Genomic DNA, 22,151 nt, shown 5'->3' on the forward strand with positions numbered 1-22,151 from the left:
TAAAAGCCAGTTTTGCACTACTACAACCAGATAGAGATATGCAAGGATAGGCTTTATCTTATATTAGTCTTACCCTTTTTTGATGGTTCTCTGACAACATGAATCACTGTTTGTCACATGTTTGATACACAAACAGGTACCAGTTAAAATAAACCTCAGCCTCTCCTTTTGTGCAGGGATTTACATTCTTCCTTTTACAGTAACTTCTACTCTCTTGGGATGCTCCTACTTCACAACCTTAAATCTACCCTACTTCGGACAAACAAGACAGCACTAATTGGCCAAAGCAGGTCAATTAAGTACAGATTGCAACAGCTGCAGGCACACAGAAAGTAAAAACTTCGTCAAAACCCTACTACTATCACGTAAAGAGCCATAAGGGGGAAGAGTCATCTCCTGGATGATTCAGCCAGCTGTCCTTGCTCCATGTGGCACTTGACTAGAGTAGCTTCAGTTAATTCCACCCATCACCAAACTATAAGGACTTTGTTATTTTCCAAAGCAAGTTACTGGGTGTAGCCATGTTGTAAAGTCTTGGTGGGAGTCTCCTCTCAATGCAACTGCAGGGCACTGGCTGGCTTTTATCCCACAAGCAGCAGTTACCACAGAGCAGCTGCCTGCACTGTAAACCCACACTGTAACTTGCAGAAACTTGCTATGGAGACATAACCTAAACTAAAAACTTATTTCCCCTGCCACCTGTTTTTAAATTTTGCAGCAAAATTTATAACAATATTGCAGAACTGGACATGATCTTTGATCTGCAATATTCTAGGATATTCGAATAGTCTGTTCTGCCTTCCAAAATAAATTATGAACTTATATTGATTGGCTTTATCTGAAATACATAATTAGCCAAATACTCCCATTTTTCAGTGGATTAAGACATTCACCATTAACACACAAGATTTAATCAGTTTATCTGAATTTTTTTAGACATGGTGTTTCCAATGCCTATGAAATTAATATTAATTTACTGAGAATAGAAGGAGTACATTGGTAAATAGCATTTTTACTGGGAGTTGTTCAGACATCTACACACAGAGCTTAACCAAGGTTCTTCTGGAACAAGTCATATTTTCTCTAAAAGTGTACAGATAGTATTTTAAGGCTTTTGAAGCATTTAAGTCTTTGAATATTTACTGAATTCTAAAGGAAACCTAACCACGTGCATTGCTTAAAACTTGGAGACTGATAAAAACATTAAATATGGCATTAATGTGAGACTGAAACTTTAAAAGACAGATAGATCAGACTGGAATATTTAAAATCTTTACAGAAAAAAAAATACCATTTAGTTTTATATATATTAAGATATATATATACACACACACACACACATTTATAATTAGAACTGAAGTCTCCAACGACCAACAAGCTCCTTCAAAATGACACTATTCCCACTATGAATTCAGTGTACTGAATTGTCTGTCAGATTCAGATGGAGCCATTTGGGGCAGCTCCTTCACCAGCAGCAGCCATGCTCCTACGTTGGAGCGGCTCAGCTTCCAGAAAAAGTCTTTTGAGAAGAACTCATGAATTCCAGAGTTAAAATGTCGTAGGTCATCTCATCAAGAAAATGCCAAATGTGTGATGTAAACCACAAACCAATGCAAATAATTCAGTTAGATGCTTCAAAACTGCTTAATATCTTTTACATGAGAATTTTTTCTTCAGAAAAAATATGCATCAGTATGTTTTTTCCACAATCAAGACCTAAGTTAGTATCTTACACTTTGTAAACTCTAGCACCTTCTATAATATAGATGAGCATCAAGACAAAATTCTGTCTTGTGCTCTCTCTAGGGTAGGGAAATGCTGTAAAAATACACTTTTTACTATACTAGAGATTTCAAGTCTACCACCTACTAGAGGTATCTGGAAAGTTGCAGAAACAGCTTAGTCTTTCTCTTGCAGAAAACCCCCTACAGCCACAAATTCAAGAAGACTCTGACCCACTCTCTTTTCTCTGCTGTGACCTAGGCATTCATCTGCAAGAGAGGAAAATCAGGTCAAGCAGAACAAGGACTTGAACCTGTGCTTCACCTGTTATGGACAAATATTCTGTTCTCTGCTAATTTTGGGCCTCTTTTCCTGTATCAGATCAGAATGGTTTTCTTCTGAACCTGAAAAAGTTTTTGCAATGAAAGCACTGTTGAGACACGTAAAAAGTTTCTGTATTGAAATGCAACCATTTCAAAGAAAAAAAATCAGTTTTATTAAAACAAAACAAGAATCCAGGTTAAATTTAGATGCTGCCTTTCACAAACAGCCCACACAGTGGATATTTCTCCTGATAAGCATCAGGTATTAACCTCTCTCTGTATCTTCAGAGCTAATTGGAGCCAACTCCTCTGGAAACAAAATGGAATGTGGACATCTGTTCACTGTAAGCATTTAAAGAACATGGATACTAAATCAAACTGCAAATTATATTTTTTATTCCATTATGGGACAAAAGTAAAAATTATACATAAGGAAGAAAGGGAAGCCCAAACAAGACAGACCAGATAGGCTGTGAAAAGCAATTTGTGATTGAGGCATTCATCTGGAAGGCAGGAAAGAGAAGACTCACACCTTGGTTTTGGAGAGGGAGTAAAGGCCACATGCAGTGACAACGTGGGAAGAAATCACAGCAAAAGCACGTGGCAAATAATGAGCAGCAGCAGAGATTAGCAGAGAGTGAAGACTAAGAAAAATACAATTCAGATGCTGAAGTGGAAAAAAAATAAGAACTTGTATCTTAGAATATGTAGTACCCTCAAATCTCTTCCTCTTGATGGTAACTCAGCTGAGATGTTAAAATGGTTGGGGAAGACAGACACAAGATCAAAGAGCAGAACTACTTGTAAAAAGGAAATGGGCAAAGACAAGCAGAGGTTGCTATTACATTCACTCACTTTGTGTTTCAGTTGTTTTCCTCGTAGGGAAACCTGTTACTCAGGCTGTGTACTGAAGTCACAAGAGAAACTTTCTGTTTGCTAGGTCTCTTATTAACCTGCAACTGTTGAGGGCAGCAAACAATTGGACACATTTTCTCTACACCAAACTGGTACCTGCAGTGAGAGCAAAGAGCCAGGAGCCCTGGGAGCAGGGTGCTCTCTGACAGGGTTGGAAGTGAATCTAGTTCTCCCATTATAAACAGCTTCATCAAGAACTGCCTGTTCTTTGGTTTGCTCCTTGGACAACACTGATCTGTTCTGTCTTAAGGATCTTTCCATGATCAAATTTATCACTGAAGAAAGTGAGTATATATGCTCATGGCTGGCAATTTCAACTCCTCAATGGTCAATACAAAAATCTCTAGTAAAATAGTAGTCATACATGGCACGAAAGTCACAAGAGGACAATGTAATCTTGAATGATTCACTAACAAAACATTTACCAGTCCCACTGAGACCAAGATTTTACCATTTGATCTTTCTGATCCAGGGAATAATAGTTTCATAAATTGCTGGGTTTGCACAGTAAAGTTTTAACCAGAAATGGCTATTCCCTGCTGTCAAATGTAAGTGCTATGTTAGGCCTAAGAAATGAGCCTGGAAATACCTTCAGGAGTCTCAGTACTATTTTTATTCCTAGAAAAAAAATAATTACTTTGATGCGGTAATCAAACTCATAGTAATGCTGACCCTTAATGTTTTCAGTAAGACTGCCATTCTCCTAGGAAGGTATGGATATGCACACACATTACCTCCAAAGCATCTGGTCTTCACAAGAACACAGACCACTCACTTCATTAATTTGAATGATACTCATTACAGGTTTTCCTTAAAAAGCAGAGATTGTTCAAATTAGCTGAATCAACACTGGTGAAAGCTCCATGTGAAGCGAAAAGTCTAACAACAATAACTGCCTTGTAACAGAGCATGGACTTAATGCAAAGAGTGAAGATCAGCTAAGAGCACAGAGGCTCTTACAAAGAATCAGTTTTGGGAAAATGATCAGCACATTCAGCAGAAATCCTCTTGGAGGAAACTTCAGCTCTCATGTATGAGCCCCTTGATGTTTTTTTACTCTAAAGACAGTGTGTGTTGAACTGAGCTTTGTGCCTGTAAGAAGCAGTGCAGAATTTGTCTTCCTGCTGTTTATTACTTACAGTCATATAACCATACTATGGACAGGACAGATCACACCCCATGTACTGGAGTAGTACCTGCCTATGTACTACTGCATTTTTTAGTACAATCATTTTAATGCAGAACCACTCATAGGAAATGGCAAAACAACCAGTTCAGACTTAGATTTAACACAGACAGATACATTCAAGGGCATAGGATTAGCTGCCAATATGAGAAATCCATCTCTTTTCTCCACGTGTTCTTACTAGTTCCTGCAACAGGCTATGACATCTTTATGAAACCTATATCATACCATCTCAACCAATCATAAAGCATTCAACATCAAAAGTGTGATATAAAGTGAAATAGTATTGCTAAAGTGAAATGTTCTTTGGACAAATGAGTAGCTAATTTACGAAGACAAGAACTTGACCAAATGAATGCTTTTCAGCTAAATAACTGTCAGGTTTTGTGCCATTTTCCTACATGTCATCTCATGATGAGCCATCTTTCCTTATACTTTTCTGCCTGAGCATGAAGAACTATGGTTGTTGCACTGCTGAATTTTCCTCTTAGAAGGTCTGCAAATATGATCTGACAGGTCAAATGACTGACTGCACCTTGTCCATCCAGGCAAAATTAGAGAAGTCCTTCCAAAAGACAGTGGGAGATTGACACCAACAGTAATATATAGTCAGTATGAAGAGTACATGAGTCAGAAAAGTTAGTTACTTAGGGCATCAGGCTAAATTAGATGCTTCCAGAGTGTCAAAGAACATATACTTCAAGCTATATTTATACTTGCAGTCTTCCAGACACGGAATGGCCAACAGCAGATTTAGGAAATCATAACATCTTCGTAAGAGGAAGGGAAAGGAGAAGTTGATGTTTCAGAGGCTCATCACTTCAGAAGGTGCTTGTTTATCGGAAGCACTGCACCGCCTCTCACTTGGGCTCCGAGGTGTCCCCAAAGCTGTGGCAGAGCCAGCAGGAGAGCAAGGCTTACGTAAGACTGTAACCTCTATCCACAGCCATCTGCTGTAGCTGTTGTGTAACAAGCCCTAGATGAGTATTTCTACGATCATATGGTAAACTTCCTCAAAATACACGTGCAAAAATCACTACACAAAAGCCCTAGAAGTTCTTTAACTAGATGCAAGTCCCAAATTTCACAGATGAATGGTAGTTTGGAGAGGCACCCTTCGAACTCCTGTGCATAAGGTGACTTTTAATTTCCCACTTGTTTTTTAGCAACAAAAAGATGTGCTGATGAAAACTTCTTGTTGACTGGGATTTGTATTGCTAGATATCTCCATTTTCTTTCCTCCTTGGGATTTATACTGAGACCAAATAAAAGGAATTTTCAATTTCATTATTATCCTTCCACATACAGGTAATTTTTGAAGAAGAAGGAAACAAGGGGTTTTGAGGTCAATTTAGATGTTTTTTTCCCCCTGCTGTGAAAGATACTGCATCTGCCTGATTCTAGCTTCCAAAAATTTCAACAGAGATGTAGTCTTGATAAGCTGAATTCCAGAAGACCAGCTATGGCCTAAAACCCATGGCAAACCAGACATAACTGAATACTTCAAATGAAAAGCTTTGAAAATAAAACATTGTTGACTAACCAGATGCCAATACATTCTTGTCTTCCAGAGGAAGAAGAGATGAACAGAGAAGAATAAGGAATTGATGTTCCTTTAAAATTAATAAAAGGATTATGGTCAAATTCAGACTGATTTTTTCTGTTTTTACAAATAAACCTGTATGACTTTTTATTTTAATATTATTTTAGCTATCTTAAATAAATATAGAGAGATATATATAAATTTAGTAAAGGCTGACATTTCATTTAAAGTTGAAATATTAAATGGAAATAAATTTTAACCCCCCGACTGATTTTTCCAGAAGGAATGCCAGGAGGTGTGGGGAGCAGTTGTGCAAACAGGACAACTAACAGGACCAGTAATTCAATGAAAGTAGGGAAAAAAACACCTCTGTTATTGCACACAAAAGTCATGAAAGCAATTCAACTTAATGTTACCTGGAAACAGCTCTCAGACTACTGGGTATCTTTTTGTTGCCATTTTGACTTGAGAAGAGCAACGCAAACTTAGAATTCTGGAATTAATTTAAAATAGTCACCTCCCCATTGGAAACATGAGTATTACTATTAGTCTTATGATTTTTGAAATCTATTTTGCAGTACTGACAGAGAAAAAAATAAGTTAGAAAAAGAAAATCACTGAATAACATTTATACTGCACATTCTGCACAAGTCACTGTCAGCTTGTCTGTAGAAACAAATACGACTAGCTGTTTCCTGTGAATTTAAATTTTGCTTTTAGGATTATAAGAAACCATATTATCAAAACTGACAGTGATTTTCTTTGCCCACTGTATTAATGGGAAATTTGTGATTTCAATTAATCTCTCTTGGGCTTTAATGTTTCAATATGTTCTGACAATGAACACATTCCCACTTTCAGTTATCACTGGCGAACACTTCTACGAATGCTTGGTTAACACTGCACTTCTGATTTTGAGCATTGCATTCCATTTCTGCGGAATAAAGCTTAAGTTCCTATTTTAAAGAAAGAAAAAAAAAAACAAAACCAAAAAGCAAAAAAACCCAACAACAAAACAAATCCAGAAGTTTCATACTATTCACACAAAGTAAAATTTTACAGCTTCAACTCAACTCAAATTTGAAAACACGTCATCACTGACAGATGGTATCCTGAGGTCTCCACACACTTGATCAAAGTGGAGGGGAAATATGTCCCTCATAGCTCCAGGGATATATTTTCTTTCTTATTTTACCTTACTGAGGTTTCACATTCCCAAGCCTGTCTTTCATTTGATGCATCTTTTCTCACCTATAGTTAAACTCATTAAAACTTCTGGAATGACTGTGTTGCTTTTCTCCTTTATTACTATTTTTATTAAAGCAATCCCTTCCTTCCAATCTTTAATGCATCAGGACTAATCTAGATTGATTTGTGATGGATGTGAACTGGAGGAACTCTGACTATACATCCATACAAAGAGACTGTAGTTAAGAGAATTGTCATATCCACTTGATGGAGCCTAACAGATCTTATACTGACTTGTCATTTTCAGGGAATTCCCTTGACTGTAGTCACCACATCTTTAGCTATTAAAATCTAATTTTACAAGGCAATAAATCACACCTTTTGATTGTTTCACTTTTATAAAAGTTTAATTTCCTAGAGCAATATTAATAATTTTTACTCTGTGAACACACAGGTGATGTGGCACTCTGCCATTAGTCTGGTAAGACAGCATAAAATGACAGTCACTACAAAAGAAGCTTGGTCTGCAACCACTCCCTCCATATGCTTTTTCTGAATAAAAGTCTTGAACAGATGAAATAATTAATGCAGAAGGGCTTAAAAACCTTTCCTTTTTAAGAAAAAGTTAAGTCACAAAATTCAGATTTAGATCTAGATTTCAAAAGTTCTCTCTGGGATTAAAAAAGTCCCATGTTAAATCTATGTTTTAGAAGGACTTATCATCCACAAAACTCAGATATTCACCTTTGGGTATCTCTTCCTAACTGCCCCTATCTACATGCCACCTTCAAAGTCTTTACAGTAGCAAAATTCTTTCCAATGCCTTCTAGAAATCAAAAAAGGAGGAAAAAACAAATTCAAGAGGAATGTTGACAAATTCAGAAAGGTTAAGTAAAGCTGACAAGAAAATTATTCAGGACATAGAAAAATCAATAATTCAGTGAGGGATACAGAAGTTTCATTTTATGTATTCCAATTATTTGAAAACAAATTCCACAGGTATTTCACAATTGTGATGCTCTTTATCCTCTATTTAGTAAGAGTCCCTTTGCAGTGTCCAGTGCAGTTAGCACAGACTTCAAATCAAGCTCTGCTTAAAGCAGGAAGCTGAACCTCCCCAGTTATCCTGAGAACTCTACACTTATCTTTCAACTTAAATTATCCAATGATTTTACCTACATAAAACTGGATGGGGGGAATAAAAAATAAAATAAAAATAATAATAAAAAAAAGGCAAAATGCCTCAGATTTTTGGTAGTTTCTTTGAGGGGGAGCTTTTTTTGAGAAAGTGAGTGGGAGTCCTAGGGCTTCAAATATCTTTTTGGAATTTTTTTTTCCTTTGCAAATTTAGAGTCCCTATCTTCCAGGAGAGGGGCTTTGATCCTTTGCTACAGGAAAAGGTAATCTAGAAATGAGTAACCACAGATTCCAGACATGACACTTGCAGGTTTCTCTTCGATGAGATTCAAAGAGAAACATGATGTGTGCTGTGCTGTCACAGGTTAAAGGATTATAAGACCACAAGCTATACATAACTCCATAGGAACAAGACTTCTGACATTTGAAAAAGCCAGTTTAACAGACCCAGAGCACAACATTGTGGAAACTGAGAGGAAAAAAAAACCAATGTAAAAATAAAGCATTTTAACAAAGAACATAACTGATAAATTTGGGCATAAGATTTGTGTGGAAGTTAAAAAGTCTTGAAATCCTCAGAGCGGGGATGATAAACAAACTCTGTTTCAAGTGGCTAGTTCACCTCGATTACAAGTGGTTTACAAATGAAGTATGATCAGCTTATGGAAGGAATTACATGATGGGGTTGACTGCAACAGCAGGAGCATGGCCTAGTGACCTATAAGCTTTCCATCCTATTTTCCTTCTTCTGGAAAATAATGCATTTATTTTAAGAAAAGACTGAATAATACTAATATATTCCCAGTATTTGATAGGGCATCCCTCTTTACTTATGCTTCTGAGTCAGATGGAACAACTTGAATGTTGATATGGCAAATATAAAATCAATACTGGACATTATAAAGCTGAAATACACGTTTTGCACAGGAAAGTATCTGTCACTGCTGCGTTAGGACAAAGCACTTGAAGGTGGAGTTCAGCTATTTGGTAAAATGAGGTAACGTGACAAACCCATTTTCAATGCCCCGTTCACCACTTTGGAATATTAGCACAAAACAGTCAAAGCTTAAAAGGTTACACTTTGCCTCAGTACAAAAACCAACTGAAAGAAGTATCTGCAGCCTACGTACAACTTACCTTTCAAGACTCGTTGGGCCAGGCAGGTCTAATCCAGAACACTATAAAGGACAGTACATGAGCACATTTGTACAATTTATGTTGTACATAAGCTCCCAACCCTACAGATACACATGCCTGTAAAATTACTTTTACCTAAAATTATACTAAAGCTGTACTTATAATCTTGAAAATGTAAGTGTTCTACCACTGCCATTAACTGTATTTATAGAGAAGTTAGCACAAATGAGGAAAGCTGAAGCAACATTCCAAATATATTCCTATCCTTTCCTTCCAGCATGCGACTGCTTTTTCTGTTCTTTTTGTCCCATTATTATATCATCCATAGATGATGGAGAAGATGACAGAGAGAGTTCAGGGCCTTGTCCTGCACAGTATTACCACGGCCAACAGACTCCCTCCTCTTGATAGTGACTGTGAGCATGGGTTGCACTGTCATGCAGCATGCAGTCTTTTCCCTCATTAATTTCATTAGATTCCCATGTGTTTGTGGCTCCCATGGTTTAGGCAGGCTTCTCCCATATTCCAAGATTAACAAACTTCTCAAACTACTTATGTTCGGATTTTTTTGTTCTTAACATCTTTCTCTTATAGCCAGAAAACCTTGTTAAGAGTGGAGATATTAAGGGAAGTGGTGCTTAAAAGTCCAGTTGAAGGGCCTGTGCTTGGAGTGTTTTGATGTTGTTTTATGTGTGCCGTACATTTGTTTTTCTTAGGACTTCAATCCTAACTCTGAGCTCAGGGAAGCTAGCAGGTGCAGATCTGACTGTAAGAAGCCATGGATGCCAATTCAGGAACTCTGAAACACCATCAGGTAGTTTCAAGAGGTTTCCTGAAAATAGAATCTTAAACACCTTAACCAGTTCATTTAATTAAACTAAATGTACATGATCTAGCATACATTAATCCATATAAAGTATTACATAATTTGTATTCATATCTGTGATGTAAAGTCAAGACCTACCTAATATACATGGAAAATTAGGTAAGAGGCTGGTGTTAACACTGACGAGCCATAACACACTTTTGTCACTATGTAAATAATATGCAGAGAATAGCTATGCTGAAAAACCTTGGTTTGTTTTAGCAGGTTCGTTAAAAAAATAAAACAAAAACCAATGAAAAATCAAAACACTCTGGCGCACGTAAATATTTAACTATCTCATAACAACATTGTTACTATTTTCCAAGTGACTGTGGTCCAGATTCACTTTCCATTTAATGACAAGGGTATGTTGTGAAAATGCAACCTGTGCTATCACAGGCAAGGTAAGATAGAAACATTGCTTCATTATTTCATCCATGCAAACTTCAAATAAGCTAAGTGTTAGCAGATGCATCATTAGCAGCACATCAACTGCCAGGACACCCTAAGCAATCCTATAAAACTTGTTCATAAAGCTTGGCTGACACCAGTCAGTGGTGTCAGTCTGGCTACGTGCAATCCAGACACGAGAGCCCCCATCTCAGTGCTCAGCTTTTAGAAATTAAGCCTTGCATTTAAAAAATTGCTTCTCTCTGAAGACATCTCTGAATTCACCCTTCAGCAGTTCTCTTCCTAATCCAAATACATGTTCAATCACAAAACTAAGTTTTTGCAAAGCAACCCCAGAGCCTTTGGAGATGATCATACTGTGCTTGGCTACTGGTGTCAAATACGTTTTACACTCCTCAGGTTATGCAAAGAGCAAACACCTCTGCCACTGAGTGCTAATCATCAGCGTGGTATTATTTTTTTTTCTCTCCAGAAGGAAGATAAACACATTATTGATTTAACTCATGAACAAAATGTTATCACTGTCCAATTGCAGCAGAAAGGTCAATTACCTCCCTTTCAGGCTTGGCATGCTTAGAACACGTGCATATGCGCACACATACACAGAGATATATCACACTATGTCAACACACAGAAATGCACCCGAACAGAAGCTCTTTCTCTTTTTAAATATAAGATAAATTTCAAAACTGACTGGAAAAGTACCTAACTCATGTTAACCTCCTTCATTTATATTGAAAGAGAGGCTCCTTTTGGGCCATGGATGTGGCCAGTGGTTCTACTGCAACATCAAGGCAAAGTCTCCTGTTCTTACACACCCTAAATAATACAATTTTGAAAGAAAACCTCAATAAAATGAAAAAAAAAAAAGCTTTCGTTGTCAGAAAGTGCAAAAAGGATGTTTCAGCAGAACTAAAGCTTAGCAGGATCAGATGGCTGAAAAACACTATGGAAACACTGCAGTCAGAACCCCACCAATGTAAGCAACTATTTCCTATGTAAAGAGAAGCAACTCTATGCAACCAACACAATGCTGCAAAGAAACAACAACACTGTCTGCAGTAGATAAACACTATGGGGCTTTTGGTGTTGTTAGATGCAGCTTAATCTGGGAGCCTTTTCTTGGCTTTGTATAGTATCTATATGGATTTCACCTCTATGAGAGACTAAAGCTAGAGCTCGCCGTGAAAACCATGTCAGACAGGTACCACCCTGTCCTATTCTTAATTGATTGTCCTTGCCCCCACTTTTAGGATACAAACTACCTTTTTCCTTGACATATACACATATACAAACTACCTTTTTCCTTGACACATATTGACACATGCACATAAAACTTGGCAGAGGTAAAATCTACCTATTCACTTTAAACTCTGCTCTTTATCATTAAAGGTCAAGCAAAAGGAAAAGCTAAACCAAACACAAAGCAAACTATAATGGGAGCTATACAACATAGAGAACTACAAAACAACAGGTGCCTTTGGCAACAGGTTTTCACATGGAAAAGCACAAGAAAATAAACAGAAAGCACAAAAAAGACTAGAAAAACAAGCATTATTCTTCAAAAAACACAAACAAAAAAAATCAAATTTTAAAGAGCACTCAAAACCAGAAGACTTAATACATTACAGTTTCCAGATATAAGAACAAAACCAAGAGATTGGATATGACCCTTTGTTGTATGTCACTTCATTTAAAAATTTAAGATAAACACCATTACTTAGTAAATGGATTCACTTCCAAAAGAATCATCTTGAATAATATTTTTGACATAGTTTTATTAGTCAACACTATTTAGAAAGGGCAACAGTGGAGTCAGAGACGTGCAGTTTTTACTCTGACATATATTGATCAGTATAATAGAAATTTACTTCGTCTCCACATTATTACCTGAAAGCACACCTTTACTCTGCAAACACACAGCAAATTTACTTGTCAAAGCGAAACATAATTGAGTGCACACTGATATAAAGTATTTCCATGGAGATTATAATCTCTGCAGTGCCAGACAATATGAATTTATTTTCTTTTGAAGGAACCACTTTGCAGTCTATATTTGTTTTCTTTTTTATATTATGTAATTTTATTTATTCTTGAGTCAAAAGTAGAGAAACATGAATGTTTTTGCTATAAGCAGGGACGGTATTATTCCAAAGCATGAGGAATCAAGTCCCCTGATGGGTTGCCCTGCTGGAGCAGTGCATATTTTATAAGAACAGAGGCTGAATGGTGTGGTTTTGTCCTATCACCAAGAGCAACACCATTCTTCATGCCCAGCTGTAATGGGTCCATAGTATGGACTTTCTGACAACAGGCAAAGGGTCATCTCGCATGGCAAGAACAGCCTCTAGCGTGGATTAAAAATATAAGAGAAACATTTGACGTACTTGGATCTGACAAGATTGAGTCGGTTTTCGGCAAAAATTGGTCACAGCGGACTCCCTGGTAGCCCTCTTTGCACCTGAGAAAAAGGGGATAAATGACAAACATACGCATGCGGTAGTAAAAGGTTAATTTTAAGGTACCAAATCAACTGAAATTCTCCCTGTCAACAGTTGCACATCTACAGTATGCAAGTTATTTCAACTAATCTGGGAGCAAGGTTATTACTGGAACACAGTGGAAGCAGGTGAAATCATTTGTATTTTAAAAAAATTTCCCTCAAACCTTTTATTTTAGAAACTATGAAAAGAAACATCATTTTTGCATAACTATTCTTTTAAATATCAATTCGGTGAAACAATAAAAGAAAAATGCTCCATGAAATAGACATATTTGCAATAAAATAAACTTATTAGTTAACATAAGGCTTTTAAAGCTTTATACTGTACAAACCATCAGATAAACAACTTATCTTTGGCTGTTTGATAAAGCAGGGAACAGTTAATATCCATTAATTTAAATATCAGTTTCTACTGTGCTTAAAAGATAACATGATAAACAACATCAGGCACTGTTTGTAAGCAGGAAGCTTCAGATGCCTGTGAGATTAGATTTTAAAGCACACAGAATATCCTCCTGGCTCAACAAACAAGAATTCCCTTTGACTGAGATTGTAACACTGTTATTTATCTTGAAACCTTACTTTGAAGAAATTCCATTTACTGCATTTGGACTGTTCTCAGAAGTCTCATTTCAACTAAGCATATCAGAATCAGACCTTTAATTATTTATTCGTCAAGCAGTTTTTCAGAGAAAAGTGATGGACACTTTAATTATAAATGATAGCAACAGGGATTCCTTATCTCCCAAAGCTCTTGTACATCACATAAGCAATATGCTCAAATCAGCATCACCACCTTTCATTAGGGTTGACAACTGCAATTTGAATGATGTGATAATGTCAGGACAAGAAGTTATCTGCTTCTTCACAATGTTTTTACTAAGGCTTCCTCTAAAAGTTGCCTTTTAAAATGCTTTTGGTCTAATAAATTAATGCTTCAATGAGAAGTGCATCTCGCCAGCATTCATTCAGGGATTAGTAAGAACATTTGTGAGCAAATATGTAAATTATGTTCCCATAAGACACAAAAATGCAGTAAAAAAATACAGTAAGAAAAAGATTTAAAACCCCCACATATTTCAAAACCTCCCTTTTGGCCTTTCTCCCTGAGGGATACTGGGTGCTACTTTGCAGATCAGCTTCTTACCAGCACTCATCTATCTATAAAATAACTGCCTTGGAAAAGCTGTTAAGGCTTTTTTCATTAGGATCATATGACAGTGGTCATAATTTATCAGTCAAGAAAAAAATGTTCTATTAATCAAAATTGTCCACTAGTCAGAAAAACTGAAGAAGTCTACATATACTCAGACACTGCTGCATGCATCTTTTGCCTCTGATTTTGAAACATGAGAAGTTGCCTCACATCAAACAGAAACTCTTCTCCACAGTCTTGTTCCAAAGCTTAAGAACAACCTACACAAGTGGGAATATTCTTGCCTTTGCATTAGCATCCTCTATTAACTTTTTTGACACATTTACACCTGCCTTGGTCGTAAACACCCTATTACAGACTTAAAACTCTCTATCCTCAACTGTTGGTCTGCAAGTCATAAAAGCATGTGAGGATAAAGAGTCACAGAGTGGCATCTCCTGGAGGAGCTGTGCTGAATGCTCATCAGTATGTGTGAACACCCATTGGTCAGGAGCAGACAGAGCAATGCTATTAGTACTCTCAAGCCAGTGAGAGCAATCCCTTCCCTTCCTCTCTGATTGCCAGCTGGGCACATCTGAGCCTGAAGCTTGCCTGCCTCCCTTTCTTTGTCACTTTATTATTCACATAAGTGAAGAGAAACCTTAGATTATCTCACTTCACAGCTGAGAAATAGTTTGCACCATTTATTCCATCTGTCTGATGGTTCAGGTAATTAAAACGGGCTGCCCAGGGAGGTGGTGGAGTCATCATCCCTGGAGGAGGTGTTCAAGGAATGACTGGATGTGGCACTTAGCACCATAGTCTAGTTGACAGGGTGGAGACTGGTCAAAAGTCGGACTCCATGACCTTGGAGGTCTTTTCCAACCTAAATGATTCTGCAATTCTGTAATTAATTTTAGTACAGCTAATTAATTGCTCATGACAGAATTCAAGGAGAGAAATTTTGCTACTATTAGCTGTTAAGGTAGATTTGGGTGTCTCAATCCAAATCCTACCATGTCAGGGGCCAAAACACAATATCAGTCTTTATATCAGAACATATATATACAGATATAAATATATATTTATATCAGTCTATAGCAGAAAATATTTTTGCATCTTGCACAAATGGAAAAAGGTGCTGTGGATATTTCCACCTTTCTTTTAATGTTGTTCTCCAGAGTTACATCTTATCAGTTGCAAAATCAGCAGCGGCCAATAAAGTTGGTGGCCTCAAAAATAATCTGAAGGGAGACTCCTGTACCTGACAAAGTATAACCCCAGTACAAGGCACTAGGTTAGATGTACCTCCATGTCTTTCTCTTTCCAGACATTGTAAGAGCAATGGGTTTGAACAGAATGTATCACAGTCACATGATTTACAACTCCTCCCTTGTAAAACTCAGCATCCCTGGTACCTGACTGAATTGCTCACTGCCACAACTACGCTATGCAGTCTGGAAATAATGATGGGGATGGATTTCTTCTCCTAAAATGTATTTGCTATCATATATTTTCTTTTCCTGACTTTTTTAATACATATAGCGCTGCTTTTCTTCATCACTGTGAAACTGGAGCATACAGTAATCAGCTGATAGACTGACTTGGATGACTTTAGAGCAACATATTCACTTGCCTGTACCCTCTGATAAACATGCCATAGAAGGAATTTGTTACATTTGAAATTTAGTACAGAGATGGATGATATATGAAAGAACAGACATAATCTTTTAATGTAATAACATACACTCAGATAATAACTACTGTGGTGAGGCTGCCCCTCAAATTCTGTGTCCAGTAGTGGGATCCTCATTAGAAGAAAGACACTGAGGTGCTGGAGTGTGCCCAGAGAAGGGCAACAGAGACAGTGAAGGGACTGGAGCACAAGTCTGATGAGGAGCGGCTGAGGGAGCTGGGAGTGTTCAGCCTGGAGAAAAGGAGGTTCAGGAGGGACCTTACTGCTCTTTAGAACTACCTATAAGGAGGCTGTAAGACAGGTGGGGGTTGGTCTCCCAGGTCACAAGTGACATGGTGAGAGGAAATGGTCTCCAGTTATGCCAGGGGAGGTTTAGGTTGGATATTAGGAAAAGATTCTTCACTGAAAGGGTGGTCAGGCATTGAAACAGGCTGCCCAAGGAAGGGGTAGAGTCACCATCTCTGAAGGTAACTAAAAGGCATGTAGATGTGACACTTACAAACATGGTTTAGACAGGCCTTAAAAAAAAAAAAAAAAAAAGAGAGAGAGAAATGAAAAAGAAAATGAACCTAGGATAAGATACTGCTTGTAGTGAAGCAAAAGCTCTGATCTCTATATGGGGCCCCCACAGCAAAGGCTGTAAAGGACAGCCTAAGGTCCATTCCAGCACCAGCAATCCCTCCTGTGCTGAAGCACTGCACTGTATGAGCAGGCTTGGGCACACGTTTAAGTGCAGACCATGGCAAAGGGTTCTATAAATAGTGTTAATTACAGCCTCTCTGCAAAGTAAATATGAAAATGGACTTCTCTATTTTGCATTCAGATTTTGACCAAAATGACTGTATCTGTCTAGGCTTTAGACCAAAAATATCAACAGAATTGTACTGCGGAAGCAGAATGATTTAAATCCTTCTGATTAAATGGCATGAAAAGAGAATCACAGGTAAAGCTAATCTGCCGCTGCTAAAATGCTTGCAAACAGCACATCCCTAAATGTTATCTGCTAAATTCAACCAGGATTATTTTATCATGCATTCTTTACATCTTCTTTTGGTAGCGTACTTTATACGATTTTTTAAGGTCACCAGTGACAAACTGTACTGTGTGTTCCACTTCGTGAAGTCAGCCACAATGATGTCTGTGTGAAAACATACACGCAGAAACACATCTCTCATTCCTGTTGAGAAGTTTTTTTCCCTTTCTACTGAAGCATATTTGCACGTAAGTATTACCAAGTAAGTAGAGTATGAAACTGTACTCAATCCTTTTGTCCCCATTGTTCATATTAAATAGTACTAATACATGTATGTTCTAGTCCTGTGGATATTTTTCCGAACTGTTTCTTGCGTATTCAGACTTTATGGAGTCAAAGGAGATTTCAAATAGATGACTTAATCACTTGTAGGATTAATACAGTACTTCAATCTCCTAGATTTCAGATTGAACACATTAGAATGAGTAAAGGGAATGGGCGTGAGGGTGTGGCAAATTACACAATAAAGAAAAGATGAAGAATAAAATATATTTAAGTCAGCAGAAAGGGAAAAAAGGGAACCTACTTAGAAGAGTTAAGGAAGGACTTAAAAAACTTATGTACAAGAAGTCATTAACCTCACAATTTACATTTTCTGCAAATACTTCCATATAGAGCTCCATATCCCTACTAAACCTAAATATTTAGTTGTCAAGGGATGGTAATGTACAGAATGAAGGAGAGAGCGTGGCACCAGCAAACTGCAGAGGCAATGAAAGATGACAGTGGTGTGAATCCCCATCTCTTTCCTCCTTCCACATGATACCCATCCATTTGAAATGGGAATAATAATTCTCCTTCCTCAAGTGTGGTGATCACATTGTCTCTGACCATGTGAAGAAGTATGCATGAAATAGTTTCTCTGCACAAAGTTCAGAATTTGGCAAACATAAAATATATGAGTTCATCTGAAATGAAAGTTTTGAAAATGGCATTTGGGATCTCAGTGACAGACATCACCAGAAGAGAAAGCTGTAATACTATACACCAGGAAAACAAGCATATCCTAGGCCGAAGGTGATTTGTGACATTTAGCAGAAATGTCTTAATAGCGGTGCCCAAAATATTAACTTATATAAACCTATAATCTGATTCTAGTCTCTTAAAACAGAGTAATCCAGTTTGAAAGATGGGATTATTAGCACCTATGAAAAATGAAAGTTAATTTCTGCAGTGAATGCAGACCAAGACATTTCCTTCCACTTGTAAAACTAGAAATCATCAGTCTCAAAAATGCTACTAATTAGAATGATACATTTCCTAATCTCAGTTGCAAATTATTTTCTCATGATACCATTGCAGCCACTGTATTAACGATCAGATGCCAATAAGAGAACATACTGCATCTTTTATTCTCTATTATTTCTCTAAGAGAGAAATCTGAGCTCATAATAAAGAAATATTCTAATGGTCTATAAATTTTGATCAAGTATTTATTTTCACACAGAGAATGCTACACACTTTATTCTGGGTCAGAGAGTCAGTTATCAATAAATACACAGTAGGAAGCCCTGACACTGTACAGGCCATTGGGCTGTCCCACAGTCTAGCCTGAAATGTGCTGTAAACAATGACAAATAATTCCTCTGCTCTGCAGGTAAGCTAAATACAGGCTTCTGTGTCTGCAACTAGAATGACCTTAACTGGAACAACCGGAAATTTGTATTTATTATTTGGTGACTGTTATTAGGTGAAGATTTTATTCGCAAGGAAGAAAAAAAGCAACCTTAACAGTATGGGTTAGACAGGATGTCTTGTCATTTAACACATGCAGCCACTGTAAGCAGGAAACAGCCTTCCTAGATTCCATAGATTAGACCACTGAATCATAAATGAGAACAATGTGGATACCATGCTCAAAGTCGGACAGGAAATGAACCCTTCATAAAAACCAATAGTTTGCAGTTTGCTGGTTAGGCACTCACCCGAGAAGTGAGATTCATATTCACTTTTTGGTGTGAAAATGAAGGATTAAAGACTTGAAGCGAGGTTTTCTATATTGCATAAACGTCCTGATCATTTGGGTATTGTATATTCTAGGAAGGACTGTTCTTGTATTGTCTTAAAAATGAATCAGATATTCAATTTCAGCTCAAAATAGATGGGAGAGGAGGAGGGGAAGGGGAGAAAAAGTTTCCAATGCAGCTCTCACCATGCACAAATGAGTGAAACAGTCATGGGTTGAGATTTGGACAGAATTATTATTGTTATCGGGCAATTGTTTACACCAAGAATTTATCGTGAAAAAGAAACCAGAAGTAACATTTTAACTGCAAATCAGCTAATGATTATTGGAGGTTTTTCCCAAAATTGCAGAACTTGGGAGACAAGCAATGCTGGCAGAGATAACATTTTTCTCTTTGCAAATCTGTTCCTACAGTTTCACAATGGAAAGACTTTTCGAAGTTGGCATAACTTTTCCAATGCAACGATCTATGAGCAAACTGAAAAAGAGAAAGGCTTTTCTTAACTGTGACAGTAACTGTGGGTTGGACACTCACTCTCCTCCTATTTCCCTTTTTCATCTTTCAAAAAAATTCTTTTAAATAATCCCCACAACAGAGATACAACTTCCTGTATAATAAAGGTTTCCTATCAGGCTTTGAACGTACTGTCATTTTTTTAAGACCTTGAAATCTATTATGTGATTGAATTAAGATATACATCTGCCTTTTCTTTTTCTTTCCTTAAATAAATAAGCTTGACTATTGTGTAAAGAAATTGTACAATTCTTAGAGAATGAACAGTATCAAATTTAAAAAAAACCACAAACAAAACAAATAAAACCCCCAAAAAATCAATTTTCCTTAAGTTTTCTTTTAAAATGTTGTAGCTGTTAAAAATAAGTAGAGCAAGTAACCAGAAATTAAATTATATTGAAAAGGCAGAAAAAGACTGGTAAGAAAAGGTTTTTTTCTACAGCATTTTCTGTAGAACCAGGCCAACTGAATCACTTTAACACCAATAGAGAAATTATAGAGTCAGACTTTTTAAAAAATCCTGTTTATGATTGGAATAAATCACTATATTTTTCAGCATGTAAGTTGTCAGTGCAGCTTTCTGAAACAGGGTACTAATATGCTCTTGGTGCAAATGGCATAAAGATTAAAGGTCACAGCTACAAGACCCTGAGACATTGCCCAGATTTGGATAATACAACTTTCAATTAATTTGTTGACTCCAGTGTTTCAGGATCCTTCAAGACTTAGAGAAACTAAATGGAGACCCTGTAGTAAAATATGAATTCTCTAAATCTTCTGTAGGAACCACTGAACTAAATGAGGCTTTTAACATTTAAAAACGAGTTATGTGGATTTGACTTAAATACCTCATCCATAATTATGCTGAAACTACTGAATTATCATTCCTCTTCTGATATAGATGGTTTTCCTTCATTGTCTTTCATAAAAGGTAGGTCAGAAAAAGAAATAAAAATTAATAGGATGTGTTAGTAAAGCCATTCAAGTCATCTGGACCTATGGCAGCAGCTGAACTAACAATCATTTCCCCCCCCCCCAACAACAGGCCAATTTTATTTAATTTGAAGGTGTTCCCTTATGTATATAAAAGAAAAAAAAGGAGGAAGTTTCATTTTCTCAATCAGTGCATATAGCCTAAGCAGAATTGCTACATAATGGTTCTAGACTAGAGTGTTCACTTAAAACTCAGTTTAGGTTTTGTATCCAAAGGTATATAAATGTATTATTGATAGTTACTTGCTATCAAATTTATTTGAAGTATATCCACAGGTAGGTGAACATTTCACACTAATACACGTTTTACTCTTTTCAAGGGATAAGAATTATCTTCTCCATCTCCTTAACAACAACTTTAATCTATAAACCACAAAAAGCATCAGAAACCATCTTTGAATTTCGTATAATAAACAAAATGTTTAACCAACTAACTAAGCAATCATTTCTCTGCTATTTTGAATTTAACCAACCAGAAAAACTGAAACGCTTTGATTAGGTTTTTCCACAATATACCTCTGTGATAAATTATTTACTATGGATGAGAAATGAACATAGTCTTCCATTATGTATGGAATTCATCAGCTGAGAAAGCTATCGAATAAATGGGAAGTGATTTCATACTATATTCAAAGTCTCACACAGCTAAAGCCAGATGAAAGCCACATTCAATAACTGAAAAAACAAATGAAAAGGAGCCCCTTGGTTTACATTATGTCTGCCCAAGATTACCATCTTTATAAATAAAAGCCCTTCATAACTGTTCTTGAAAACATCTGTCAGGGACTGGATTTATGTAGAAAAGCAAATATCTAAAAAATCAATAAAAGGACTGAAAGATGCCAGATTTATAGATGCTATCAAGGTGCTTGGTATGAACCTACCTGCTCTTCAAGTGGCCATTTGTTAAAGATGGCAATTAAAACAGTAAGTCAGGTCTGAAGAGAGGTGCAAACTCACTACTAAGTAGCGTAACAGGTTTGCTGGATGTGTCTTTGCCCAGTCTCCTCCCCAGAAATATCGCAAGCTCAACATCAAAGTCTTTTGCTTCCAGCTACTTAATAAAAGCAACTGCCTTGGACTTTCTTCAAAACTTTCCACTTTGTTTAATTGAACATTTTCCAATTCAAAAAGAGTAAAAAATACTCAGAGAAATTAAAGTCTCTGTTCAAAGACCAAGCTAGAAGTAAAATGGATCCTTCGCTTACAAAGAGTCATGCAAGATTTCCAATCCAACCCTGCACATTTAAGACCATTCTTCAGTAAAAGACTAAATTTCAGTAAAACTTTCTAATCAATATTTTTGAAAAAAATTGAAATATACTCAGGAACTCAGTCGCTTGTCTAGTAATAATATTTACATGCGATACTACTCTTTTCCCAAAAATCTCAAGGTCACATCAAGCCAATGCTTATCTACAGAGTGCCTCTGCCAGACACTCAAAACCCCTCAGTAATTCAGTGAGCTACTTGTTTTGTACCTGTTTTTATGCCTGGTTTAGAAAGAATAACTGAAGCCACTCTGGAAGTGTCAGTTAAAATATCCTTAACTACTAACAGCTGGTCTGCACAAATGATCCCCTCTCACTTCATGGCAGGAAATAAACATGCCTCTGCTCCTCTGCTCCTGCATTTTATACGGTCTTCACACATCGCATTTTATAGATAAGAACAATTTGACATACAATTTAATTGCCTGGCAAAGTTCAAATACAGAAAAATTTTCCAGAATAACTCTTCCTTAGCATATTAGAGAATAATTTAGAACCCGGAAAAAGAATAGTTTTGGAATTCAAACAAGACACTCTCTGGAGACATTTAAAGTTGCTAACTAAAAAAACTCTGAATCTTTAAAGTTGCCCCATTATACAGAAAGATTTAGTC

The 22,151-nt window shown here is 36.8% G+C and overlaps 1 protein-coding gene across 1 annotated transcript in view; it reads right to left on the reverse strand.

The window, feature by feature from the left end:
• Nucleotides 1–22,151, reverse strand: part of NRG3 (neuregulin 3) — a gene marked incomplete at its 5' end in the record, with an annotated part of 378,099 nt that overhangs the window by 93,567 nt on the left and 262,381 nt on the right. The window contains one exon of the mRNA XM_027698646.1: nucleotides 12,815–12,888. Coding sequence (XP_027554447.1) covers nucleotides 12,815–12,888 — 74 coding nt within the window. The remainder of the gene's footprint in view (nucleotides 1–12,814; nucleotides 12,889–22,151) is intronic.

The sequence above is a fragment of the Neopelma chrysocephalum genome, unplaced genomic scaffold (assembly GCF_003984885.1).
Source record: "Neopelma chrysocephalum unplaced genomic scaffold, ASM398488v2 Primary Assembly neopelma1_131, whole genome shotgun sequence".
In the NCBI taxonomy this organism is placed as follows: Eukaryota; Metazoa; Chordata; class Aves; order Passeriformes; family Pipridae; genus Neopelma; species Neopelma chrysocephalum.